We start from the raw sequence: 27,662 nt of genomic DNA on the forward strand, positions 1-27,662 counted from the left end.
ATCCCTTTCTGTAGGGCTTTGTTCTCTCATAGAACTCCAGGTTAAAAAAAGGCTCCTACGGTAATCACTGAAGGAGTAATACATCAAGTATATAACTAATAAATTAATTAAGAGGGGAAATAGAATAACAAACTCAATCAATCCAAAGGAAAACAAAAAAGAGGCGGGGGTGGGGGTGTGGTGAGGGGGTGGGGTGTGGCTGGAGAAAGAAAATGTACCTAGCAGATTTAAACTGAAGTTTATCAGTAGTTACATTAAATGTAAACCATATCAATGCTCTAACAAAAAGGCAAGATTGTCAGAACAGATAATAACAAATCTTAATTGCATGCCACTTGAAAGATACACCTTAAGTAGAATGATATGGAAAGGCCGACAGTAAAAAGAAAAAGTACAGATCCCATTCTCCCACCCACACTAACCAAAAGAAAGTGAAGTACCTGACACAGCGAACTTCAAAAGGCAAAAAAACTACTACAGATAAAACATTTCATGGTAGTTTCTATGCCAGTTCTAAATGAGCATGCAACAAACACTGCATCAAAATGTATAAAGCAAGTACTGACAAAACTAAGAAACAGACAAAAACCTCAATCTTCGGGGGAGGTTGCAACACACATATTTGCACTGACAGAACAAGTAAACATTTCTAGGTCCCAGGGCTCAGCACAGGGCCTGACCCATATAAGAGGCCCAATCAAAATTTGTTGATCTGAAATAAAAGACTCACACACCCTGGATTTTCCTAAACAGTCCACATTTCAAGTATAAAACTGTTTCTTTGTCCTCTCTAAGTGCCATTTGTCCAAAGGTTCCGTTTGGAAAATATAAATAATATCTCCACGGGGGCTTGAATCCCTCCTATACTGCCATGGTCTGCTTTTTCCCATATAACGTCACTATTAAGGCATCAGGAGCACTCAGGTACGGAGCTGTTTGCACGGGGCACCTCTCATACCTGAGCTGGGGCATCAGTCCCAGGGATACGGGTGGACCGCCGGCGGGTGACAATGACTGACGGCTTGTGTTCAGCAGGGTGCTGCTCGGGACCCTTTCCATCCTCATCAACACCTCCAGCTTGAGCTGCCTCAGTTGGGTCCACTGCCCGCACAGGCACAGACACTGGGATGATGAGGGGTACCATCCCGCCGTCCTCTCGTGCTCGCTTGGCTAAGGCAGGCTCAGAAAACTCCACCCCACACTTGGTAGTTGAAGCCAACACACTTTTTCTCTTCTCCTCAGAGCCACTGGCATCCTGGAGAAGGGGAGCGAGAGGAAATGAAAACGCAGATGGTTAGAAGGTAAGTCCTGATCTGCTGGTCTGGGACCCCTAGTCCCATTGGACTCAGGCTCAAACACCTAGGATGGTTCGCAATGGTCCATGGCAACGTGGCCTTTCCCTGACCACCTTTCCCCCATCATATTCCCAAATATTCTCCATAACCTCCCTTTTGCCAAGTTCTCCCATTTTGGCCTGAAGCAGGAGTCCCCAGATGGCCATCTCAGGCCACAAATGGCTCACAGACATGTTTTGTTTGGCCTAGACAGTGAGTGGCATGTGAAATAGCATCTGCATACTTAAAACATATCTCTGAAAAGAAAATAAGCAAGGAACCTCTGGCAAAGTACGGGTGGTTTTCATTATCTATTTCCCCACTGGCAGCTGGCTGAAGTCAATGCTACAGCCTCCTGTACAAAAGTCGGGCTATACATATTTTGGGGATTGAGACCTCTTGTGAAGGAAGGGGCAAACAGTGGCTTTGGAGTCAGATACTAGCTTCTATCGTACCTTTATGACCCTGGGAAATCCCAGCTGGGCTTTAGGTTCTTTAGCAATAAAATGGGGTAAATGCCAGCATCCCAGCATCCCTCCCATAAGGTTTGATGAGAAACTACTGTGATCAGGGATAAGAAACTCCGAGTACAACACAGGTGCTCAAATTCTATTCATTCTTCTTCCCTGTTTAGACTGTCTTTTCTTTCAAATCAACTTTCTTGCAAGATAATTAACGTGCAACAAATTGCACCTGTTTTTAATTATAGTTTGATGCAGTTTGATAAGTATTACCCCCTGTGTAACCATGCCCACATTCTTGTCTTTTAGCATACTGGATCTGGAAATGGTTTCACCTCCCCCTACTCCCAACAATGCAAGACCCAAATGAAGAAGGCAACCAACCGCAAGGGGCACTGCATTGCCCTGCCTGCAAGCCTGCATGTGAATAAAACCCGTCTTCCCGTCAAGTATGGATACACCTACATATCCATAGAGACTCTTTGCATGCGGGAAGTTCAAAACTCTCCAAAATAGATGGGTTCTTTCATTTCCTTCAATGAAGGAAGAACACTGACCTTGTGGACCTGGAGTCCCTTGCTCTCCCCTGGCCCTAGACACGGCTCACCCTGCCCTCTGCTGGGTCTGCCCGCAGCCCCTGCCACTCACCTTTGTGTTCTGCAGCGAGGCCAGCTCCACTGCCTTCTGGGCCAGGGTCAGCAAATTGGCCTCCTGGGATGCCCGGCGCCGCCGTCGGGTGCTCTGGATCACCCCACTCCGTAGCACCTGCCCACAGTCCCCTGTGCCCACCGCCCGCATGCCCTCCTCACCACCCATGGCGGGAGTCTCCCGCTCCCGACCATTGGGTGCCAGTCTCTCCCCGTCAGACAGGAACTGCGACTCCCTCAGCTCCAGCGTGAACCCCAGAGCTTCAGGATGGGGCTGCCCCAGCGGGCCGGGTGGCGGCTGCTGCGGGACCCAGTGATGTAGGAACAGGTTGCTGGCGGGCTCCTGCCCGGGCTGGGTGCCGGCCCCATCCAGGGCGGTGGAAGGCAAGACGCCCTCCTTAGAGAGGCGGCGGGAACGGCGGGGGAAGGCGATCTGGGCCTGAGGTAGCACAGGCTGCGGGGCTGACTCCTGCAGGAGGGCCTTGCGCAGTTCCGGGTTCATGTCAGGGTTGGGGGGGAAATGGTAGGGTGCCATGCTGTGGTGGGCCAGGTGGGACTGCCCCAGTGGCCCGGCCGGCTGCAGGCCAAAGTCCTGGGGCTGCTGAGAGGGTGGTGGCTGCTGCATGGAGTAAAAGTTCTCCAAGAGCTGTATCTGGGGCAGGGCCGCCTGCTGCTGCTGCTGCTGCTGCTGCTTCTGGGGCGGGAAGGCCGTGACGGGGTTAGGGGGCGGCGGGCCCTGCCGGAAGACCTGCCGGTTCACCTGGTGGCCGAACGCCTGCCGGAAGGACTCCAGAGGCAGCGTCTGGTTTGGGGGCTTCTTGGCCATGTGGAAAGAGTTAAGGGGCGCCTGGGACCGCCCCACCTCCAGCTGCACCTTGGGCGGCACCATGGGCCGCACAGCGTTTCCGTAGCGGTCCAGTTGCGGCCCCCCCACCTTCTCTAGCTTCAGAGGCTCCGGGTGGTTGTAGTAGGTAGCGACCCCCATGCCAGGATGAGAGCTCCCCTTGGGTCCGCTGTAGAGGGGCAGGCTGTGGCGGTTCCACGTAGAGTTGGGTGGAGGCTGGCCTGGCTGCTGCTGCCAGCCGCTGTCGCTGACACCCCCGCCCCCTCCCCGCTCCGGGCCCCGCCCTGGAGCCATCACAGAGTTGGGCCACTTGACCGAGCCCACCTGCTGGGACAGCATGGTCCGCTCAGACCCGTACACCACAGAGTTGAGTAGGGCCAGGCTGTTGGAAGGGGGCAGTTCCACCGGCTGGGAGTGGGGAGCAGCCCCTGCTGAACCCTCGTGGGCAAAGTAAGGCTCCTCTTTCACTCTGGACTGTGGAGGGGCCGGGGGCTGCTGGGGGGCTTGCAGGGGCTGAGGCTGCTCCTTGGGAGCTGGTTCTTGGTCCCCAAAGAGGCAACGCTTCCGCTTGTTCTGAGCCTTGGGCTGGGCCTGGAGGTTCATGGTGTGGCCAACAGGGGCCCCGGCAGTGAGACCTACTTCACCAGTCGCCCATCCCCTGGGGGATGGTCCTGCTGGAAGCCCGGCCCTAATCCAGCAGCCAGAGGGGGGACCAGCGGAAATGCTGGATGATGCAGTCAGGCACAGGGAGAAAGAACAGCGGGCTCTTCCTTCCTTTCTGCGGAGAGGCTCTCGGGCTCCTCTACTCGTCCTGGGTCATGATGCTCCGCAGGGCCCTGGAGCCTGCAGACAGAAGAACAGCAACAGTGTCAGCTGCAGCCTCCCAAGGATGCCCCCAGAGGTCTGTACGCGTGTGAGGGGAGGGCCTTGAGGGTCCTGCAGTTCCACTGCCTCCTGGGGACAAGCTCAAGGCCACAGACTGACCATGGTGAGGCAGCAGCTAGGGCCTTGGGGGAGCTACCAGGAGGCAGCAACATCTCCCAGGGTGCTCTGGGACTCTCGCCTAGTCCCACCACCTCGCCCTACTGGTTAGCGTTCAAGACGGCTCATTTGGTTGTGTAACTTCCAAACTTGGCACAAAGGCACCTGCCAAGGGGGCAAGCTGGGGCTGAGATCCAGCCCGAGCCCCTGCAGTCAAGTTGGGATCAGGGGTGACAAAGGCCATATGGGGTTCCCTTCTCCTCTGAAGCCAGGCCTCAACCCACTGGGCAGCCAAGCAGGTCCTCTCACATCTCGGTCCAGGCAGTGGCCTCCCCAACAGAGCCAGCGGGAGTTTTTTTTCAGCCATTGCCTCCTCTGACACTCCATGCACATCTCAGACAGGAAATGGAGAAAACAGCAGCCGCTCCCAACTGTGCAGCTACAGGGTCGGGAGCCCCATCAGGCCCTTGCAGAGTTGAGGCCCAAAGGGTAGGCTGCCGTCCTCTGCATATAGGTGAGGCCCCAGAAGGGTGTGTGTGCAGTCCTAACCCCACCCCTGGGAGGAGCTGCTGGGTGGGACTGTGGCAGCCACAGTCTTCCCCAAAGGAGCACGGAACCTGTTTTGCAACCTGGGCTGGCAGGAGACAGGATGCAGCCCAGTAGCTGGTCAGTTCCCGCCCACCCTCTTCCACCGCCAAAGAGCTCCTGGCATCTTGAGCAAAGAACAGCATAGCTGTGATACTGAGGGGAGGCGGATTTCTAGAACACAAGTCCTGAAGGCTTCTCCCTGACAAGGCATGACCAACGTGCTCACAGTGTTCCTATGTTTGCTTTGTAACTTGATTTAAAATCAACAATAGCATCGAAACATGTATAATATCCTATATGAAATGAATCGCCAGCCCAGGTTCGATGCATGATACAGGATGCTTGGGGCTGGTGCACTGGGATGACCTAGAGGGATGGTATGGGGCGGGAGGTGAGAGGGGGATTCAGGATGGGGAACACATGTACACCCGTGGCAGACTCATGTTGATGTATGGCAAAACCAATACAATATTGTAAAGTAAAAAAATAAAATAAAAGCAACAACAAACAACCCAGGTCATTCTTTTTATCCTGCTACTGAAGAGAAGGCATCCAGACCAGTATTTCATAATTTAGGTATGTTTTTATTACTTGCATGCAAGTTATAACTTACACCTAGACTGTGCATGTATTTTTGAAGGCTTTTTCTTTCTTCGGAGAGGGTTGGTTTCTTTTTTTTTTTGTTTTGTTTTGTTTGCCTCTCTGGGAAGTTGGTGAGGGTGAGAGCTACATGGCCCACCTCTTGCCCACGCTAAGATTTAGATCCAGAGTCACCCAAGTCTAGAAGGATCGGAAGGGGAGGGAGCTCGGGAAGCACCGCCCCCCCCCCAGCCCCGCCCCCGCCATGATACATCTGCAGGTTCTGGCTGACCTCGGCATCAGAACCTAGACGCCCCAGGTCACCGTGAGCAGCCTGGGGAGTTCTCAGGAAACCAGCCGAGGGGCGCAGAGGCGGGCTGGCTGGGGTAGGGGCAGGCTCCGGTGTGAAGCCCTGGCTACACCCAGCGATGGCCCGGGCCGCGGGGAGGCGGCAGTGCTATCGCTCCTCTGCAGGCTTCCGCAGCTCCCTTCCCCTCCCAGAGCGGCTGTGACTCACTCCAGCCCCCCTGCTGCCTTTCACTTTCACCCAGCACCCAGAAGGGGAGGAACTTCCTCCTCCATTTCCTTCCCCAGCTCCCGGCCCTCCAGTGAGTGAGAGCGGCTCTCCAAGCGGCATCCCCTTTGTCTCGCCTGTGGAAGCTGGGGGAGGGCAAGAATCACCCAGGCGCCCCCTCATCTACCCTCTGCCACACCCCGGGAGGATTTGGGAGGCAGAGAGCACCGAGGCCACAGAAACCACCTTCTAAACAAATCCTTTTCTCTTGCTTTTAAACTCTCACGCCCTGACAGCCAAGCCAACACACGGAGCAAAGAGAGAGAGACCCAAAGTCAGCCCCCAGACCGAAAACAAGCCTGGGCGCCAGGGTGAAGCTGCAGGGTGGGACTGTCCCGGCCACAGGAGTTGGCTCTGCCTCTCCAATCAGAATGAAGCACTACAAGACAGAGGAAGGAAGGACGTGTGTGTGTGTGTGTGTGTGCGTGCGTGCGTGCGTGTGCGTGTGTGTCTAAGGGGGGGTACGAGGGGGAGTTAGCAGGTCCATGTACAAGACAGAGGAAGGAAGGACATGCTGTGTGTGTGCGCGTGCGCACATGCGCACATATGTGTGTGCGTGTTCATGTGTGTGTGTGTGTGTAAGGGGGGGTACGAGGGGGAGTTGGCAGGTCCACGTACAAGAGAGAGGAAGGAAGGACATGCTGTGTGTGCGCGCGCGCATGTGTGTGCATGTAGGTGTGAGTGTGTGTAAGGGGGGGTACGAGGAGGAGTTGGCAGGTCCACGTGCCTCCAGGGAGCAGGGAGCCTCCCCTCCCCTGACAGAGCAGACACACAACACCTCCCACCCCATCCCAGCCCTACGGCCTGGTGAGCCGCAGCACAGGCTTGGGGCCTGGAGGAAGGGAAAGCCCACGTGGCCCATGGGCCCGGGTGCACGTGCGAGTGTGTGCCTGATGGAGGTGCCCAAGCACGGCCGCTCAGTGCAGAGGGGTTGGAATTGGGGCTGGGGAGGTCAGGGTGGAGTCTGAGAAAGGGCATCCGAGGCAGGGCTGCTTCTGCCCCAGTCCCACGCTGGCTCAGCCGCAGCTGTTTGGTCAGGCCTGGTCTGCCGCCCACCCCTTACCCTGCCCATCAGGGAGGGCCTTGGCTCCTCACACCACAGAAGGTTTCCAAAGCTGCTGGGCCAGGGACTGGTTGAGAAAAAAAATCAAAGGGGCCAATCTGGGGAGGCTGAAGCTTCTGCAGAGGCCTCCCTGTCACCCCCCCCCCGACACACACACACACTGGAACGCTGCTAATAATGCTAAGAGCACAGATACCCAAGCCTGCGACCCTCAAAAGAAGATTATTGTCTGGGGGGATGGGGAAAAGAGTGGAAGCCTGGAGGTAGGAGGGGAAGACACACCAAGACAGGAAGGCAAGGAGAAGTAGCAGTGGCAGCAATAGTCAGTATTTATAATAAGAACGAGAGTGCACCGTGCCAGGCAGATCCTAAGTACTCTGCACATGTTTAATTCCCACAACAGCTTTATAAAGCAGCATGAAGCCAAAGCATGAAGCACTGTTATTTAAACTCTATTTTACAGGTGAGTTAGGCTCTGAAGGGCTAAATAACTTGCCAAAGGTCACATGGTAATGATCCTGCAGAGCCAGGGCTTGAACTCCAAGACCAAACTCTCATTCCTCATTCCTAAGACATACCACTGGGCTTCCCTCATAACAGTTGGTAAATCATCTGCCTGCAATGCAGGAGAGCTGGGTTCAATTCCTGGGTCGGGAAGATCCCCTGGAGAAGGAAGTGGCAACCCACTCCAATATTCTTGCCTGGAGAATTCCATGGACAGAGAGGAGTCTGGCAGGCTACAGCCCATGGGATGGCAAGAGTCGATCCCAAGAGTCACACGACTTAGTGACTAAACCACCACCACCAAGGCATGCTGCTAAGACACCGGGACCCTCTCTGCATACCACCCTCCCAGAGCACAGCAAGAATTGTCTGGATACGGATCTCCCTCCTCACTGGTGCTGGGAAGCCCCTTAACTGAACAGCTGCTGGGTAAATCTCTCCTATTTTGCCCTAGTACAGCTGAGGCCCTCAGACCTGTAGGCAGAGAAGGAAGAGGGGTGGAGGGGCCCACACCACAGAGGCGCCACAGGGAGGACCTGAGACTGCGCTGGTCACTTCCACCTCAGTCTCAGAGTTGGACCCTCCAGCCCCTGCAAGCCCACCCCTGCCTCAGTTCTGGGGGCTACTGGTGGGGCTTCCAGCTCTGAGCCCACTCATACCTCACAGCCTGCAGCTCTGCCCAGGCCCAAGCCACATCCTCCCTTTTCCTGTGCCCCAGCCCTCCTCCTCTGTCCCTCAGGTGGAAGTCAGCCTGGCCTTCCTCACAGTGAGGGAGAGGTAGGAAGCCATCCTTTCTGAAGGTTCCCCAGCCGATGCAACCCTGAGGTTGCAGGGAACAGGGTATAAGGAGGAACTCCTGCAGGCAGCTCACCCTTGGGACCAGCTGCAGGGCCTCTGACAAACGGATGCAGAAACACGGCAAAAGGAAACCCACAGACATCATGGGGCCCCAGACACTCACACCCACTCTATCAGTCTGTTTCACTGTCTGCCAAGGCTCTATGCACTCTTGCCTTCCTCCAGGAGCCTCGCTGCTGCAACCCGTCCCTGACCACACCACAGACAACCCTGGGCAGAAGACACAGCCAGCATCTGATCTCAACAGCCAGGGACGTCTGGGGCTTTCAGGAGGACCTACAGTGAGAAACACTTTCTCTCTACAGAGGAAAGCAGTGTGCACGAAGAAAAGAAAACAGCGCTGAACCTACACGTGTTCTGCAGACACGTGACGGAAGGTGCCCAAAAGTCTCTTGGGTGTTCTGCGCTGGTGGTGACACCATGCCCTCCAAGGACGGCAACTCGAACACACACTGCTCCCCACGTGCCATCAGCGGCCCAGCTGCATGTGGACATTGACTGGGAGAGGCCAGTGAGCCCTCAATGGCCATGGGGCTAGGCCATGGCCACTAAGGGGACAACCCTCAAGCTTGGGGAATTCGGTGCAGTCATCCGAGAGACGAGACTGCTATGAGTCAAGGTTATAGAGGCCAGGAAAGGGGTGCCCAGCCCAGTCCCAGTGGCCTCGGGGCCTCAGCTCTGGCCTGGGGATGATCGAAGGATTCCTCCACCCCAGGATGCTAATGCTCCAAGTTCCTGCTCTTACCTCCGCCACCCCTGGCCCCACAAACTCAGCACCAGGAAGAAGGGGAGTCAGAGCTCATGCGTCTCCAATGTGAGGCAAACAGACCTAAATACGGCACCCAACAAGGACCCAGATCCCGAGGCCAGCCAGCTCCATATCTAGCTATCTTAGGACAAAGTCTAAACTCCCTACCCCGCCCACAAGTCCCTGCAGACTTGGGCTTCTGCCATTTGTGTCAACACTTCATGCTGGAGCCATCATTCAGAGCGGCTCCTGCTCCAAAACGCCATTCCCGCTTTGTTCCAGGTCTCTGACCAGGCGTTTCCCCTGCCCAGTACACCTTTCCACCCTTTTCATCTGACCAAATCCTGCTCATCCTGCAGATCCGATAGACACTGCTTCCTCTGGGAAGTCTTCACTCATCCCAAGTCGGAGCCAGGGACTATACTCTGAGCCCATAATACCTCCTAAATGCCATGGCTGGGCTCAGCCCACTGAATTCCAGATGCCTATTTCTTTGTTTTCCAGCAGACAACAAGCTCCAGGGGGCCAGAGTTAACAGATCATTGTACCTTGGTTCTCGGCTTGTACCTGCCTCTTAGGTTGCTCATTCAAGACTGCGCCCAAAGTGAGTCAGAGCCCTGCCTGGGCAGGGCCACTGTTCATGCCTGTGTGTCCACCCTGGGCTCCTGCCCAGCTCTGAGTTCCGGTCCCTCTCCCTGATGTACATCAGAGCTCCTGAGCACATCACCCTGCGATGAAGTGAAGTCCAGCCTTATAACCCCATCAGTGGCCCCAGACCCCATCCACTAAGCTGAACACAAATCCTTTTCCAACTGTGGGCCCCTAAGCTACTTGTCCCCTATCACTCACTGCCCCACATGCAGGTCAGGACGACTGAGAAAGTGCTAGCCCCCCACTGTTGTCCCCTGGCCCATTCTTTTTTCCTGCAAGGCTTCCCACTCCTGCCTAGACCAAGGCCAGGGACATGAGCCTGTGGATCTGTTTACCTCATGCCCTGACATGGCTGGGCAGAGCCAACATGTCTGGCTACAATGCCCAGGGCAGTGACGAGAGGCCCTTTCCAGAGGAGCCTGGCATGGCCCAGCTGGCCCTCCAGCCCAGGCTCATATCCTGAAAAGTTCTCGCTCAGATATTCTGGGCCCATTGGCTGCAGGCAGACGGGACAAATGGCCCACAGCTGCCATCTTGGGCCAGCTAGAGTTGCCCAGGCCCTAGGTAGACCTTGCCTCTGGGCACAGTGTAATCATTTGCAGTGCTGTGTGCCCCTCTCTAACTGGAAGTTCACACCCAGGCTGAAGGGCCCCATTTTTCCAAGCCACTGGACACACAAGTCCTGTTCTCAGGAGGCATGCAAAACCAATAAGGAAGGAGACACCAGCCACAGAGATGAGGACCTGCCTCCCACAAGTGTCAGTTCCCCTGAGGGTGTGAGAGAGCAGACCCATGATCTGCCTGTTCCCAGCCCAGAGAGAGTCCTCGGATTATCACTTCTCCAGACTGAACCTCAGCCTTGAAATGCAGAGGTCAGGCTGTCAGGCCAGGGTGTCATGAGTCCCAGGGGTCCCAGCTGTGAAGGACAGGCTCAGAGGCTTGGCCAGGGTTCGAGCTGCCTGCAGTTTGAGCTTGGACTGTAGCAATGCCAACACGGAGATGCTTTTAAAGGGATACAAGTGAGAGGAAATTCTCTGCCATAGGAGGCACCCACTATGGGGCTTCATTCAGGCATCTCCCTGTATCATCCCCTCCCCTACTGCCCCTACAAATATCCCCAGGATATCTGAGAAAGTCAGGACACCCAGATCGTTTTACAGCAGGGAAGCTGAGGCAGAGAGAAAACTTCGAGGTCGAGGCAGAGCCTGGAAAGGACTGAGTTCCTGGTCCAGCTTTTGTCCACACTCGGAGGGGATTGGCCTGCTTTCCTCCTGGGCAAGGGCCACCGAGGACCACAGGCAGCTCAGGAAATCCCCTTCTACAGCACTCGGGACTTCCGGGGGGGAGGGGGAAAGTAGAAGCTGGCAGGCTTGGGCTGTCTCCAGAAGAGACAAAGCAAGTGTCCCTGCGGCCAGCCCTTCAGCGACTGAGCCTCTGGAGAGGGCTTCATGGGGACTTCACAACTGTCTCTAGGCCCTACAGCGTTCACGCCACCAGAGGCTGCTCCAGCTCCACCCTCCCCTTCTGGAAGGGCCTGGCTCCTCTTCTGGAAGGGCCTGGCTTGCTGGCAGGTCTAGGGCAGGGCTCCCTGGAGTCTGTGCCTGAGCCCCAGTGCCAGATTCTGCCCCAGACTAACATACAGAGAAGCCACTCACAGGGACCTCCCTCATCGTGGCCCTGCCCTGCCTGCTCCCCTTCTCTCTCATACACACACCCTTCTGTAGCCCTGCAGGTTTGCCCACGGTCCCTTCATCCACTCAACAAGCATTTGGTGAAAATTGGCTATAAGCCAGGCTCTGAGGAGACACAGGAGATGAGGTACAGTCCCTACCCACACAGAGCTACCAGTCCAGTGCGGGAGAAGAACAGAAACACAAATATATTATAATGCAAGGTAGCCCATCCTGCGGCTCGAGATACATGCAGAGAACAGGTGACTCTGGGAAGAATTCCCTGACTTTGAACCTTGGCTGGAGCACTTCGCTCTGCCTGGAAGACCTGCTGCCACTCTGACAACCTGCCTCCCTTCAAAGCCTACCTCCTCCAGGCAGCCCTCCAGCACACACTGTTCGCACCCTTTCTGAATCTGCATGCTTTTACTCGGTGTTAACCATGTGTCCACAAGGCTTCTTCAGTTCCCTTCTGTTTCTGCAGCAAGGCGGGGAGAAGCAGGGCCTGGAGGCAACGTGGCCCAATGGAGAGGAAACAGTGAACTGGTTGTCAGGCAACCATGTCTGGTCTAGAACCCACCACTCATTGGTTTCTTCTGCCTTTGAGGAATTTAGGAGCAAGGGAGAGGGGGACCAAGGCCTGTATCCAGGAATCACTTTTGTGACAAGCAACTGCCACAATACAGAGTAGCCACTAGCTCTGCTCATGTGTCCAATGAGTGTGAGTATTGCTTACTTGTACAACCACTTATTCCCACCTGAGAAAGGAGGAAAGGTTAGCTCTGAAAAGTAACTTCTACCAGGTCACAGCCTGAGGTCCCAAGGGAAGAGCCAGGATTCTAACCCAAGCCTGCCATCAGGTCTCTATCACACTCTGCTGCCTGTCAGTGCTGAGCAGTGGTTCTCAAACCCACCCTGAGAGATTGGTTCACGGGTCTGGTAACGGGGTACAGGCTCCAGGTGGGGAAATCTGCAGTGCTTCCTAAGCAGCCCAGGGGCTGCCTGGGTGCTGGAGCAGAGGAAAGAATAGAGGTCAGATCCTGGCCCGGGGCAGTTTCCAAGGACCTACTGCGTCTCACTCCCCTGGAAGCCACCAGCCAGATCACCATACCCTGCCCAGGAGGCATGAGGGGTCCCAGGAGCCCTAGGGCTGACTGTGGCTCTTACAGGGCCTAAGCCCCACCTGAGCTTTTACTACCTGGCAGACACTGTGCTGAGCACACCGCAGGCAACATCTTATTTAACCCTTACTCTTCTTTGTCCCATTTTACAGGTCTGGAATGATATCTATTTAACACAAAAGAAAATATTAATATAGTAATAGAGGAACAAAAAAAAAAGACATCAGACACAGTAATCACACAGCAAAAATGGCAGACATATAATCCAATCTTTTCAATAATTATTTTTAAGGTAAACAGATTAAACACCCCAATTAAAAGGCACAGGTTGGGGAAACAGATTAAAAACAAAACAAAACCATGATCCAACTGTTAACAAGAGCCACACACTTTATATTCAAAGACACACATAGGTTGAAAGTAAAAGGAGGGGAAAAAAAGTATACCGTGCTAACAGTAACCAAAAGAGAGCTGGAATGGTTCAGCTAATATTAGACAAAATAGACTTTAAGACAAAAACTCTTAGAGACAAAGGAGGATGTTTCATAATGGTAAAAGTGTCTATTCATCAACAGGATATTATAAACGTATTTGTACCTAACAACAGAGCCCCCAAAACACATGAATCAAAAACTTTCAAAACTGAATGGGAAAACAGACAATTCAACAATAATATTTGAAGCCTTCACTTTCAAGAGTGGATAGAACAATTAAACAAAAGATCAACAAGGAAACGGAAGACTTGAACACTATAAAGCAAACAGACCTAACAGATATCCATAGAACATTTCACCCAACAACAGGAGAATACACATTCTTCTCGAGGGGACACAGAATATTCTCCTGGAAGGATCATAAATTAGGCCATGAAACAAGCCTCAGTAAACCTGAAAGCGCTGAAGTCATACAAAGTGTGTTCTCCAATTGAAATGAGATAAAATCAGAAACCAAAAATAGAAGGAAATTTGGGGAATTTACAGGAAATGAAGCTTAGAAGTAACTTGTCAAGTTCTCACAGCTCAGAAAGGCCATTCCCTTACTGAGACCATGTTCCCCACACCTTCTGCACAGCCCTAGGAAGCCACACATCTCAGACTTTTGCAAATGCTTGGGTAGCCCCTCTCCCAGCCACCACCCCAGACACACACTGAAACTGACCCCAGCCCCAGGCCTGATCCCAGAATCAAACAAGCTGGGGAGAGACAGCCCTTTAGGGCTATCACAGCTTGTTAACCAGCCCTGCTTCTCCCTGGGAAAATGATCACAAGCAAATATTTCACTCCCCCAGCCAATCTACCGAATGTCCAAAAGGCAGATGTTTCCCCCAAAGAAGGAAGCTAACATTTACCGAGGACTTCCCCCATGCCAGGCAGTTGACATATCCTAATCTACAAACACAATCTCCCTACCCAGGCATCTCCTCACTGTCCCCATGCTACAGAAGAAAACTGAGGCTCTGTTATTAAGGTGGCAGAAGCAAGATTCAAAATCTTGTCGTCTGCCTTTAAAGTACCTGGTCTTTTATCATAATTCCACGAAAAAGTCTCAAATTATGTTGTGGGAAGTTAGGAGAGCCCATAGTGCTTTGAGGTGGGAGGACTATGGGGATGAGTTGGGAGCTGCAGAGTCAGCAGGATCACCCTCTGGAATAAGGATCTCCACAACACATGGAGAAAGACGGCTTGTGCCTCTCTTCAGAGCCAACCACCAAAGTAGAGCAACAGCTGGAGAAGCTAAACAGATTTCAAATCTCAAGGGATGTCACAGTTCACTCAATTCAATTCCACAAAGAGCCCAGAGAAGGAAAGAAACTTGCCTGCAGATACACAGCCAGGAGCAAGAATCAAGGATGCCAATAACAATACTTCATGCCACCATTTAGGAGGCCCCACCTTTTGGCAAGATACGAGGCAGGGCTTGGAGCCCAACATCGCAAAAATAAGGTTTCTATTTCACCATCATCACTACCTCTGACATTTCTAGAGGGCACTACTGTGTGACAAGGATGGTGCTGAGCACCCTACACCAGGATCCCGTTAAATCCTCAAAATAAGGTGGGTATGACGACACTCTCCCTTCTCAGAGAGGCACTCGAAGAGTTGAGGTCATGGCAGTACAGAGGCCACGCCAGGACTGGAACCCAGAGCCCCATCTGTAGGGCCTCAGGCTCAGTCTCCTGCTGGGGTGCACCTCAGGCTCTTTGGGATGGATGGCAGCAGCCTCTGGGCTGTTTCCATCTTCTCCCTGGCTTCAGCTGGCCTGAAAACCACTGTCATGTCCTGGAAGCGTGGCTGGTCAGGAAAGGTGAGTGAGCCAGGCCTGGGAGGCCAGTGGCTTTTGAAGATGAAGACGCTACTACTACTGGTGATCACCATCACTGGGCCAACTTGTAAAGCTCAACATCTTCAGTTTAAGAGGAAGCCACATCCCTCCCACACGCTCCAGCCCCACACCCACGGTCGGCCAACAGCTCTTTAAAAATAAAGCCGTGACTTGCCTCAAATCCCCATGAGGGCTTGGGGTTCCTGCCCCCTCCCCCTGGCACCCTGAAATCTGGGTCAAGTCAGTCCATGCTTGGGTTCCTTACTAGTGCCAGTGGCCCCCACCCAGGAGCCGAGCATCAGCCCCAGCACCTCTCTGCATGGGACTCTCAGAAGGGTTTCTTCGCAAGAAATGAAATCTCCAAATAAAGGTTGTTCACCATGCATCCTGAGTAAAGGAGACAGATGCTCAAGGCCACCCCAAAAACCATTGGTCTGAATCTTGATTTCATGGCTGATGGGATTGAAATCCTGAGAGGTAACATGACTTGGCCAAGAACACACGGTCAGGGTCTCCAGGGGATGTTCTCAGACTCCGCGCTCTCTCAGACCTGCCACTGCAGCCTCTCCATTTTGGGAGGAAGGGGAGGCGGGTGTCTAGGTGTGTGTCTTATCAGCTCTGGCTCTCCCGCCTGGCCCACCCTAGAAGGAACCAACACCTACCTGATGGCCTGGGGGCAGGGAGGAAAGGGAGGTGTTTTTTTTTTGTAGGGGGCACCCTGCTGGTTTGGAGGATAAGAATGGGGACAATACGGCTCTCCAATACCTGTCAGTGATCAAGAAGCACAAAACCTTGCTGCCAGCAAGCATGTGGGCTCTCAGCACGGCTGCCTGGGGCCTCCCAGGTGGGCTGCGGAGCAGGCACAGTGCCAGCCGCCTGCCCCACTCGTCCAGCCGTCCAGTCAGTGCCACGGCCTTTCTCAGGTCCCGGTCAAGATGCAGGGCCTCTGCCAAAAGCTCACACATTCCTTGCGTTTCTCCGGGTCTCTGAGCAGCTGCTGCAGGCCCTTTTCTCCTGTGTTGATTTATTCTTTATTGTTCCTGAAATACACCCAGAGGCTTTTGGCACCCAGCACAGGCACAGCATCCAGCCCAAGCCCCAAGTACACACCAACCGGGCTCTCTGGGACCTGGGCCAAGTCAGTTGGAAGGATGGGCCCTGGGGTCACACCCAGTAGCCAGGAAGGGAGGCCCAAGATCCCACCTAACCCCAGCCTGTGGCCCCAGAGCTGTTCTCAGGACAAACAGTGGCTGGGATATTTGGGGAGGAGGAGATGCTTGGAAGGTCTCTGGGAGGCCTAAACTTACTTGCCACTCCTCTCATGCATGAGTGACTTCCCAGCAATCCACCACTGCACACCCCACGCCCCCAACACACACACACACACACAGCTGACCCCTATGTATCTATCGACCTCCGCAGCAGGGCCTGGTGGCTCAGGCTGGGCTTCTGGCTGGCCTGTAAATTTTGGAGAGAAAGGCCTCAGAGGGGTCTTCCCCACCCTTCCCTGCCCAAAATATTTCCCCTATCAGCCAGTCTAATGGTGCCTGAATTCCTACCATCAACACTTCATTCCAAGGGTCAAAGCATTGTTCCCTGTGCACGTGAGAACAGCCTGGAGAGGTATGGGAGCTGCCTGATAAAAAGACAGGGCTGTGGGGTCAAACAGAAGGTGTCCCGGCTTCTCCAATCACTTGCCTCTCTGTGGGCCTCAGTTTCCCTACCAGTAAGTGGGCATAATATCTTTACCACGTATTACTGCAGGATTAAATGAGGGTTATACGTATATATATATGTATGTGTATATATGAAGTGTCTGGCACAAAGTAAGAGCTCAATAAGTATGATTTCATTCGCCCTTGCTGGGCAGGGGCAGATCATTCATGATTCATCTTCAACACCTGGAGGGCAACAAAATGGCCTGACCCTTCCAGTTCCCCAGTCAGCTGAGAGCAGGACTGGCCAGACAGGAAGAAGACGGGGGACCAGGAGTCCTGGCAACAGCACTGGGCTCTGCAGGCATCTGGCCCAGGGCCCCAGGGGCCCAGGAGGAGCACTCAGCACAGGCCTCCCCAGACGTCCCCAGCTGTGTCAACAGGGCCTGCAGGGACACGGTGGGACAAGAGCCCCTGGATGAAACCTGGCAGGGCTTCCAAGCACGTAATGGTGCCTCCACTCTCCTGGGCTCCCTCTCAAAGCAATAAAAGGGAAAGTGCAATCACTTGAGGGAGTCTTGTGGCTGGGGTGCTGGGGTGGGGGGGGGGTGCTGCACTCAGCCACAGATAGTCTGGGCAGGGATACCGGAGGCCCTGGGGCCTGCAGGGAGCAAGGAGGCCTGCCCCGAGGCCACCACAGTGAGTGTCCCACAAGTAGAAGTGCCCGCCTGGTTATTTTTGGCAGCTCTTCTGCCCAAAGCCAGCAAGGAAAGGCAGCTGCTAGCAACACGGAAGGGCTGTTTACGCTCAAGTGTGCAAGCGCTGAGCAGGGATTAAAAAGAGCAGCAGCAGCCACTGAGCAGAGGGGCCTCTGCCCATGTCTTCCTCTCCTGACTGTCCTGTTCTGGCCAATCTGCATGCTGCAGAGCGCAAAGAGCGTGGGTACTTCTGCTTTCAGTCAGATCTAGTCTCCCAACCGCAAAACTCACTCACACATACACACACACAGACAAATAAATAACTATGGAGCCAGCCGAAGACGGGGCCACACCCAGGAGCCGAGACACTATTCCTCTGGGCTCTTCCTGCACTGAAGCGGCCCTGGGAGGGGCAGGGTAGTGGACCGGGGACAGGACCCGGGAGCCTATCCCCCTTCCTAAAGCGAAAGTGGGGACAGTCTGTGGAACCTCAAGGAACTCGCTGCTTTCCAGCTTCCTTCTCTGAACGTGAAGGGCTGTCTCAAAGTGTTTTTCCAGCTCTGGGATGACTCCTGGAAGCTGGGGAGCCCAGAACGATGGGCTGGCTGAAGGGGTCAGACAGAGCCAGGTCAAGTGGGAAAGAGGATCTGAGGCCAGCCAGGTGTGCCCCGAGAGCTGCCAGCAGGCTGGGAAGAAGAGAAGGTGGAGGAAAAGCAGGAGGAAGGCGGAAGGAGGCCAGCCCACACGCACTCTTGGGACTCTGAGTTATCACTCTGACTGTTTCTAAGCTCCTTTCTGAGCTCCAGGGCCTTCCCCTCCAAACAGCTGGCAAATTCTGGCAACAGAAGGCTGGCTTAAGGCCTCTGTCCACCCGGCTGCTGGAAAAAGCTAGGAATCGAAATCTCTCACCATTTGCCTTTCTCTCTTGACCCCACCTCCCCGGAGGAGATTGGTGGCCTTCCAGAGGGAACCCCCTTTTGGCTGCAAGCCTATTTATTGTACTTCCCTCTCTCCAAGCTTAGACCTGGACAAACCTGCCCTGGCTGCTCCCCTCCTCCATTCCTGAGACTCCTGGAGGAAGAAGCATTGCCTGGAAAAAAATAGCTCTCCAGGCGAGCTCCCTGTGGCTGGAGAGAAAGGCAGAGGGTACAGGGAGCGCCTTCCGCCTGGCCATAGTACCAGGCTCTGTTCCAGGAAGAACACGATCAACAACCACTGCCAGGGACGCCTCCGGCCTCCAGCTCCCTGTCCTCCCCACCCGTCCCCGAAAACCACAGCCAGCAAGTCCAGTCCCTCAGGGAGCCCGACCCTCACCCCTGCAGAACCCCAGCTCTCTTCCCACACGTGGCAGCTTTCTTCTTATATAATAATACCTTGGTGGCCCTCCCACACATACCCTCCCACTCTGCCTCTGCTACTTCAATTGCTGAAAGAGCCAAGGTGCTCTTAGGAGCAACTCCCACCCTAGGCTCCACCCCAAACCTCCACGGAGGTCACACTGAGAGGCTTCAGGTGAAGCAAAGACAAGGGGACTTTTTCCTTGACTGAGAAAGCAGCCTTCCTCCCACCCACGTGAGCAGTTCAGCCTGAGGCCTGGGCGGGTAGGTTCCTGAGAGCACAGTCTGGTCTCTGGGAAGTTGAGCCCTTAACCATCGGCTGCAGGGACACAACACCTTGCAAAAGTACCCAGGCAGCAGGGTCTGGGCTGGTCTAGGCAGGAGTGTATCATGCAGTTCCGCCCAAGGCTTAGGAAGTTCGAATAGGAGCTTCATTTCCACAAGCCCCAGTGGCCTGGAATCCAGGCACCCTATCACAAGCAGCACACCTTTCCTGTCCCCTTCCCTGGAAGGAGCAAAAGGCACACAGGAGCTGGCTGCGGCAGGAACTGGTGAGACGCTGGCTGTCATCTGTTGAGTACCTGCTACAGGTCAGTCACTTTGCATGCATGATCTTGTTCAACCTTCACAGCAACCCCATGAGAAATTATTATTCTTCCCATTTTATAGGTGGGGAAACTGAGGTTCAGGAAGGTAATCAACGCTGAGCCACACGGCAAGCGGGGAAGCTGAAGAACAAACCCAGGTCGGCCGAGGCCTCGTTCACTTGTGCCTGCCAGGCTTCCTTCAGAATCACTGTCCAGCTACTGTCCACATGCCATCCAGGAGTGGTGCTCGGAGTGTGGGGACGGAAGTAGGTGTGGACAAGTTTTGCTTGATGGCTCTGGAATCTAAACTGCTGCTGCCCTGCTAACTGTTATTGTTCCCAGGTATGTGACCGTGAGGGCCCTATAAGTGTGCATGTTGTTGGGGGTGGAGGGAGGGTGATCTGGATTCCAAAGAGCAGTTTCCAACACCGAACTTATGCTGTAATGCTTCTGATTCATAAAATGAGCTCACAGTCTCACGGTATCCTGAATGTTGCTTTGAATGCAAATGCAGATCCCGTAAGTAAGAACTGGGGATTTCAGCACACTCCACCCAGCTCCAGCCCAACTCTAAGAGTTTAGTTCAGCCCCATCCAGGCAGGGTGATCCCATGCAGAAGCTAGTCTTCCAATGGAACTCAACCCCTGGCTGCATTTTCTGGAGCCTCTGGAGTGTCCGGGAAGAGTGGAGGCCCCAGGCTGCTTCTATACTAATGCATGCACACACAGGAAGGGTGCCAACTGTCCTGGCCAAAGGAAATGCCCAGGTTAGCAGATTCCCAGGCAGGAGGCTCCAGTACCCTTTCATTCTGAGGTCCCTTTGGGGTCAGAATTACTGGGACACACTCTCCAGAAGGCCAGCCATTGGGCAGTGCCAGAAGACTGGGTTCACCAGTATCCAAACCAATGGCACAGTATGAATTCCAGCAGCCAGACTCACTGGGCCCTCCACATGCTAAGTTTACAGTTTTTGGACGGAGATCTTTCATTCCCTTGTTTAGCTAAATACTAGATGTCGGACACTATGGGAACAACATATAGCATATACTAGAGCGAGCTATGGTAATGCTGAAATGAGCTTTCAACATTTGATGTATAGATACTAAACTGCAAAATCCTCACTGCAATTCTATGAAGGTATAGAAACTCTAGCTCCCAGTCTGTGTTTTCACCATCGCCCTACAGTAGGTACACAAATGACTATATAAGGAGTATTCAGAAGAAGGCTGAAGCTTCTCCAAAGAAAGGGCATTTGAAACAGGATTACAAGGATAAGCCGGAGTCTCTCCACTACTTGTGGTCATCCTCATTGCACCAGGAGCAAGGGCTCCTTCTGTGAGACCCAACTGCATCAGAAGGGTTGTCAAAGCCAAGATTCCTGGACTGATCCCACTCCTCGGTCCAGTATACTCTGCTCTGTGTATCCTCCTCCCCCAATCCTTCTCCCACTCAGCGGGCCCAAACGCCTTGGCTCCACTGGGCAGCCCTTCCCTGAGTTCCCCTACCACAGGAGGCCTTCAGCTGAAATCCGTAACTGCATATTGCCTTTTTATTTTTCTCCATTTATTAAAAGCAGTGGCCCACAGGGCTAAACACTCAAGCTATTTTTAAATTCCACATTTAAAAGCTGAACTCTCATCCCCACGAGCACTCCAGGGCACTCTTTCCAGTTGAGGGGGGTGGGAGGGTGGAAGGTGAGGGGCTGACAGAGCCAGGAAGAGAGTGGGTTCTCCCTGATGCTTGGAGAGCCCACATTGGCAGCAGTCAGGTCTTCCCAGAGCGAGCTGCGTGGCTGGTAGAGTGGGAAGAGAAGGAACCCTCCAGGTTCTTCACCCCCCTGGCCCCTGGGAGCTACTCAGACCAGAGTAACCTGCCAGAGGCCAATCCAATTAGAGAGGAGACTGGGCCAGAGACATGCGATGAGATGGTTTATCACAGTAATTGAATGTTTACACTCCTATTATTCACTGTCCAGAGCCGTAGGAAAAAAAAAGGATCCATGAATTTCCAACCAGGGATGGCTTCTCCTTTCCCCTTCCTCCTGAAGCCTTCTAACCACCTATGAAAATGGTACATTTCTCTGACTCGAAAGCGGCATGTGCACACCATCACTGGGGGGTTCTGGAGCAAGACAGATGATTTCCTTGCCTCAGCCGGCCCCCACAAAGAAAGAGAGGCTTCTCCGCAGAGCTGCGGTTCATCCTCCTCCATCAAGGCTCCAGCCTCAGTCCTGGAGCTGCAGGGCCCAGCAGAGGCCAGACCTCCAGGAGGCCACCAGGCAGGCTCCCCCTGCTGGAGCAAGCCAGACCTCCCCTCCCCCCTCTTCCCCGCCCGGGTCACCACTGCCAACAGGGATCCCCCGCACACACGTGCCTAGGTGGCCTCCATAGTCAATCAAGGCCAGCCAGCTCTGGCACAGCCCACCTTCCCCTGAGGAAGGCTCCATAGGCTGGCACCCAGGTCCCGGTGGGATGGTGGAAGCAGGAAGTAGCCACTAAAGTTTGTGACCGACAAAGTTTTAAATGGGGGAGAGGAACTTCCCCTTTCATCCTTCCAGCAGCTCACTCTCGAGGCTGGGCTGGAATACCCAGGCTACCCGCCACCCACCCCCACCCCCACCCCCGCCCCCACCCCCCGCCACCCCGAGCCCCGCTTTGGCTGGCAGGTACCTCCTCCAGGCCTGGCTTCCTGAGGCTTCCTTGGGGTTGAAAGCCCCAGGTCCTTAAATCCAGAAGCCTGGGTGGGGGGCCCTGGAGGTGCAAGCGCTCCTGCATGAGTTAAGTGAAAGACTCGTGTGACCACCTCCACCAAACCGGCCATACGCAGGGTCCAGAAAAAGACCCGGGCTCCCGAGCTCCGCACGGGAACCACCAAACGCACCACCACCAGGTGAGGCGGCGGGAGGGCTCCGCAGGCCCGAGCGGCGCGGGGCGCACGGGGGCGACCACGGGGTAACAGGTCCGAGGTGCGCCAGCAGGGCCGGGATGAGGCCGCTCCGCCTGCCCGCAACGCTCCAGCTTAGGCCTCTGCTGCACTAGCTCCGGTTCCCCACCACCTCCGTCCCCAAAACTCCGGACGCGGGCGCAGTTTCCACGTCCATTCTCCGGTGCAAGGGGAAAGGCTCCCGCGCCAAGTTCCCGCAGCTCGCGAGCCACCCCACCCCGCCCCGCGCCTCCCGGAACCCGGCTAGGTCATGCAAGCGAGTCCCGTAGGACACCACGTTTCGCTCAGGCAGAGGAGCAACCGTATTCCTGAGCCTGCCGCGGCCGCCACCGTGTGCCCGGCGGCTTGGGAGGGTTTTCCTGTCGGGGCCGCGCCTGGGTGGGCGGGGGCCGCGCGCGAACTGCGTAGCTGCACAAACACGGCGGGTCGGCGCTGCACACGCCGCAGCGGGCCCAGAGGCGCGGGCCGTGGAGGGGCGCGCGGCGGGGCGGCAAACGCACGTACACGCGCGCGCTTCCCCCGCCGCCCGGGCCGCAGAAGTTGCCGCCGCCCGGCGCCCCCGCTCCGGGCCGCGCCTGCAAACCTGCAGCCCGCGCGCCCAGCAGCCGCCTCTCCTCTCGCGAGCCCGGGGTCCCTTGGCCGTCGCCGCCGCCAGGGCGGGCTCTGCGCCGAGCCGCGTGCAGGCCTCGGCCGCCGGCCTGGCAGCCCCACTTACCCCGCTCCTGCCCGAGCTCCCGCATCGGCTGTCCTTTTTCCGCCGCGGGCCGCAGCCTTCGGTCGCCTCCCAGGCTCCAGCCGCCTGCACGCACTCCCGATTTTAAAAACAAACAGGCGCCTCCGCCGCCGCCCCGCGGCGCTCTCAGCGTTTCCGCCAACCCGCGCCTCCCAAGGCTGGGAAGTTTGCTGGAGGGGCCCGGGCGGGACGCGCGGGTTGTCACCCCTTGCTTGCGGCGCAGGAGCCTCGACGCACTCCGCGCCCGTGGTTTCCGCCTCGCGATCGCTCTCCCTCCCTCCGTGTCACCCCCAGTCCTGCGATGCAGTGTCAGGATTGCACTGCTCTGACTCATCGGTTGAGCTCACAGCTTGAAAAAAAAAAAAAGAGAGAGAGAGAGGGCGAGAGGCAACAGCGAAGGAGGAGGACTCTCTGGCGTGCTACAAAGGATTGCACAACTCCGGGCTGGGAGCGCGGAGCGCCCAGCGGCCGGCCGGCGCGCGCGGCACGGCGGCGAGCAGGAACCAGCTCTACCACTTCATCAGCACAACTGTCTCGGGTCGGCCTCTCTGCCAGCAGGCCCGGCACCGCCCACTTCCTGAGACCAAATAAGGCAGGGGAAGGCGTCTTTAAACCTCCGGCGGCTGCCCGGGCTGGGGATTTCCAGCAGACCTCACCTCCACTCCAGAGACTGTCGCCACCCTCCCCCAGCCCAGGAACGGTGCCCCCCGATGGCTTTGCTGGAACCAACAAGCCACGCGGCTCGTTCCTTTCACACCAAGGTCAGGAGGAGACGGTGACGAAATGTTTGGAAACCCATCGGGCCTGCCAGGAAAGTCTGTGTGTGATGCTGGGGGAGGACACAAGTCGCTTTCTTCCACAAAGAAAACTCTGGTTTTGGATACGGTAGGGCACGCGCAGTCCTCTCCAAGGCACTTTATTAACACTCTCCCCCAGTTTCCCTTTTTGGCTAGCGGTGTTAAGGTTATTGAGAGACTGGTCCCAGCTCCTAAAAGACCCATGTCTCGATTACCTAGATGTAAAAAGCGTCTCGGTTTAATTCTAGCAACTGAGGCCAGAGTTGGGCAGCTTTGGGCTGCCTGCCTGTAGTTCCCCTACCTTTCCTACCATCACCTGATGCCATCCCGCGATGCCTCCTCAACTGGCGGGGAAGATGGGAAACATTTCTGCTACTCAGGTGGTTCTTGCTGGCCCCCAAGTATCCTTACAGTGAGGCTCCAGGGCCAGGAGTAAGTCCTGGGGAGGGAGCCCATTTTCCCTGGCTCTTTTCATTTGTTTTTGTTTTTACCAAGGAGATGGGTCAGAAGGAGATTTTTCTTTGAAGGAAAAGCCACTGAATAATATACTGTGTCCTGGCAGCAGCCGCTTTTCCCCTGTGGCCAGTCCTGAGAGGCAGGTGCATCCTTTGCTTTCTCAAGGGGAAGGGGAGGGGCAGCAGAATGCGATTCTCACCGCCCTTCTGAGCCTGCAGGGCAAGGCCCTTCCCCACCCCGGCCCTCCCCCTGCCCCCAGTGGATGACAGAGACAGTGGTGTCATCTGCATATCTGAGGTTATTGATATTTCTCCCGGCAGTCTTGAGTCCAGCTTGTGCTTCTTCCAGCCCAGCGTTTCTCATGTTGTACTCTGCATAGAAGTTAAATAAGCAGGGGGACAATATACAGCCTTGACATACTCGTATGTTTTGCCTAGAAACCTTCAAAACCCCACTCTTGCTTCTAAGAGGCATGACCTTCCTGTCCTCTTCCACCCTTTCGCTGGTGGGAGCCCCTGTATGCAGCTGGAGCTCACACCTTACCCAGGAGGAAAAGGACTTATTTACACATATGTCACAGTAATGACAACTTAGTTTTATCTGCAAAATAAAGATAATTATGTCAGGGGACTGGACCCGATGACCTCTTAAAATTCCTTCCAGTTTAAAATCTGTGATTCTGTGATTGCCAAAAAATGAATAGAGGAGCCAGGGAAACCACCTCCAACAAAGAAAAGCCCAGGCTCTCAGATTTAGCATCTGCTCTGACAGTATTGTTCCTGGCAATTCTCAAAGCATGTCCCCCCACACAGCCTACTTAACAACCCTGTGTGTGTGAGAAGTTTCAACTCACTCAGCTTATGGATGAGAACACTGAGGTTCAGAGAGGTCGAGTGACTTACACAAGATCACAAGGCAAGCCGATAGTTTGCCACCTCTCTTCCTCTTCCCATCTCACCCAGAGGAAGGCAGTGAGTCACTGAAGGATTGAGGTGCTCAGGCATGCAGGCCCCCAAGTAGAGGCTGGACTCCCGGGACTCCTGGCAGAGGTTCTGTGCAAAATCTTTTTTGTTTTTTCCATTTGTCTGATGTTTTCCTTCCCACTGACACCTCATCCAAGTGAGGGAACCAAAGCAAATCCACCTGGTCTCTGGTGCTCACTGCTGCCAGGTTCCTCTGCAAACCTGCAGCCATCCTGACCTCCCTCTTGGGCCTGGTCCCCCGAAGTGGGCTTGGGCCAGCCCAGAGCCAGCCCTTCCAAGAGCCAGTGCAGACCAGCCCAGGGATGTTCCCCTCCAGAACCCTGGCTGGGGAGCCCATTTCTAAAAGAGCCTGCCACCACGGAGCCAGAGCCCAGCCTCCAGGGAACAAGTGGGAGCCATTCCAAAGGGCACTCCTCAGCCTTGTCCCGCCAGGACTCCCTCCCTATCCCATGCCGGGCTGCTGGGCTGGGCCCAGGAAGCAGCACAGGGAGCAGGGGTGGATGGCAGGATGCATGAGAAACAGGAGTCAGTGATCTGGAACAGCCCTGCTCATCTTGGAGTAGCTCTCACTCACAAAGGAAGAGAGGGAGAAGGGGCATGTGTGCGTGGAGGGGAGGAGGGCCCAAGACTGTCCCAGATGGCGCCTGCCTGGCAGGAGAAGTCTCCCTCCCAAAGGCCGGCAGATGAGAATGTGTAAAGAAAGCTGCAGCTCTTCCAGGAAGGCCCTGGAGGTCAGTTTTGCTGCAGATATGACAGTGCAGAATCACTGACATGTGAAGTGAAAGTTTTGGTTCTAGAAGCTCTAACCCTTCCTACGGGTGCAACTAAAAAGAGTGCCGATTGCAGAAGAAAAGAAAAAAAGAGAGAGATGGTCCAGGGACCTTACCCAGAGAGCAGGCTTTTCTTCACCAGCAAGCTACAAACTACAGCAAAGAGCACAGAGCTCCAGGTCCCAGGGAGTGCATCTGCTGAGAAACACTCCAGGAAGCAAAGCACCCTTGACAGGATCTCAAACCCTGGCTCCCAGTGACCATAGAATATGGCATTCAAGAGGCTTCCAGGAACAGCATAAGCTCTCTGGACTCTGCACCGAGTTATCCCTCACTGCCCTGAGTGGTCATCATTCGTATCCTCTTCTGGGGCAACCTGAGACCATGAAGAAGCTTGCACGGGGGAATACTGTGGTGTGTGAATTCTATCCCAATAAAACTCTTACTAAAAGATAAAAAGAAGCTTCCATGGAAGCCAAGTTCTCACCACCCGTCCCCCTGCCTCCATTAACCTTGTTTCCATCATTCATTTAAAAGAGTTTTCTTTACCCCAAAACCCATGCCTGCTTTCCAGTCCTTTTTCCACTGTCCTTTCTCTATCAGGACTTTCCATCCAGGCCAGCACACACAGTGTGTTTAAGTGAATAACCAACCTTTGCAGGAATGTGGGGAGTTGAGAGTACAAATACCTTTGAGGAAATCTCAAATCCACCTTATGTCCCTAATGTGCCTTGTGTCCTGCTGTTACTTCCCTTTTCAGAATAAAGGGACTACCTACCTCTGGGACCTCATGACCTACAGTTACAACAGAAGAAAGACAAGGCTGTATGTAGAAAGAACAAGGAACCAGGACTGAGTCTGGATCCTGCCTAACTAAAGCCAATCCACTGTGTGATCTTAGGGAAGTTGACACTTAGCTTCTCTGAGTCTTGAATTCGGGGTCCCTGTGAGATTCACTCTAAAGTATTTGCGACACAAACCCTAAAAGAATGCCACCTTCTAGGGATTTAGAGAATCACAAAGACAAAAATGGTTTTATAGCTGTATCATGCCGTGTACCTATACGAGGTTACAATTTTTTTTTTTACTATTTTATCCTAGATCCTCTTCTCCCAAAATTAGCTTTTCCCTTTTGAGAACCTCGCCAAGATTCTGTTTCCTCTGAAAAGCCCCCAGGTCCACCCCATCAGCCTGGGGTGCCCAGAGACACTCTGCAGCACTGATTCAGTGTCCCTTCCAGGTATCTCTCCAAGGCTTCTGCCCAGCTCCTTTGGGTCCTTCCCTCCAAGCTTTTCCACTGCATGCCCACCCGTCCCCAGTAGGGACACTCCTTTGACGCCTGTGCCTTCTCTTCACACCCTTTTTTGGCCACATCCTTTCCGAGGAAGCAGAGGGCTCAAAACCCCAGCTGTGAAGTTAAGGGGCTGTATGCTGACAAGTCCCTGCACGGCCTTCTCTTCTGCCCTTGAGAACCCAGGGGGCCCTCCGCCTGAGTTCACACTGACCTCACCTGTTCCAGGCAGGGCCGCGTCGGCCCCAGCAGCCTGTCCTCACACTGGGGCCCATCCACTGACCCCCGCCTCCACCTCCCTCTCCTGCAGGCCTGGGCCAGGTTCTGAGTGCCTTTGTCAGGCCCAAGAGGGAGCTTCTGCAGATGTCCCCAGTTGCTGCTGTCGCTCTGGGACAGACGTCTGGCCGGGGATAGGGAGAAAGACAAAACAGGTGTGGCCACCAGGGAGGGCGGGCCGGCAGGGCCACA

The 27,662-nt window shown here is 54.8% G+C and overlaps 1 protein-coding gene across 6 annotated transcripts in view; it reads right to left on the minus strand.

Annotated features, from left to right (window-relative positions):
- The window catches only part of MIDEAS (mitotic deacetylase associated SANT domain protein), a 72,670-nt gene that overhangs the window by 18,047 nt on the left and 26,961 nt on the right, over positions 1–27,662 (minus strand). For 3 of the 6 annotated variants that reach the window (XM_061429398.1, XM_061429399.1, XM_061429394.1), the window contains exons 2-3: positions 2,444–4,129; positions 959–1,255 (exon numbers count right to left, since the gene is read on the minus strand). In XM_061429398.1, coding sequence (XP_061285382.1) covers positions 959–1,255; positions 2,444–3,889 — 1,743 coding nt within the window. In that variant the 5' untranslated portion in view covers positions 3,890–4,129. Of the gene's footprint in view, positions 1–958; positions 1,256–2,443; positions 4,130–15,710; positions 15,986–22,879; positions 22,968–27,662 lie in introns of those variants that run through there. The other 3 variants (XM_061429396.1, XM_061429397.1, XM_061429395.1) reach the window with 3 other exon arrangements.

The sequence above is a fragment of the Bos javanicus genome, chromosome 10 (genome assembly GCF_032452875.1).
Source record: "Bos javanicus breed banteng chromosome 10, ARS-OSU_banteng_1.0, whole genome shotgun sequence".
Classification (NCBI taxonomy): Eukaryota; Metazoa; Chordata; class Mammalia; order Artiodactyla; family Bovidae; genus Bos; species Bos javanicus.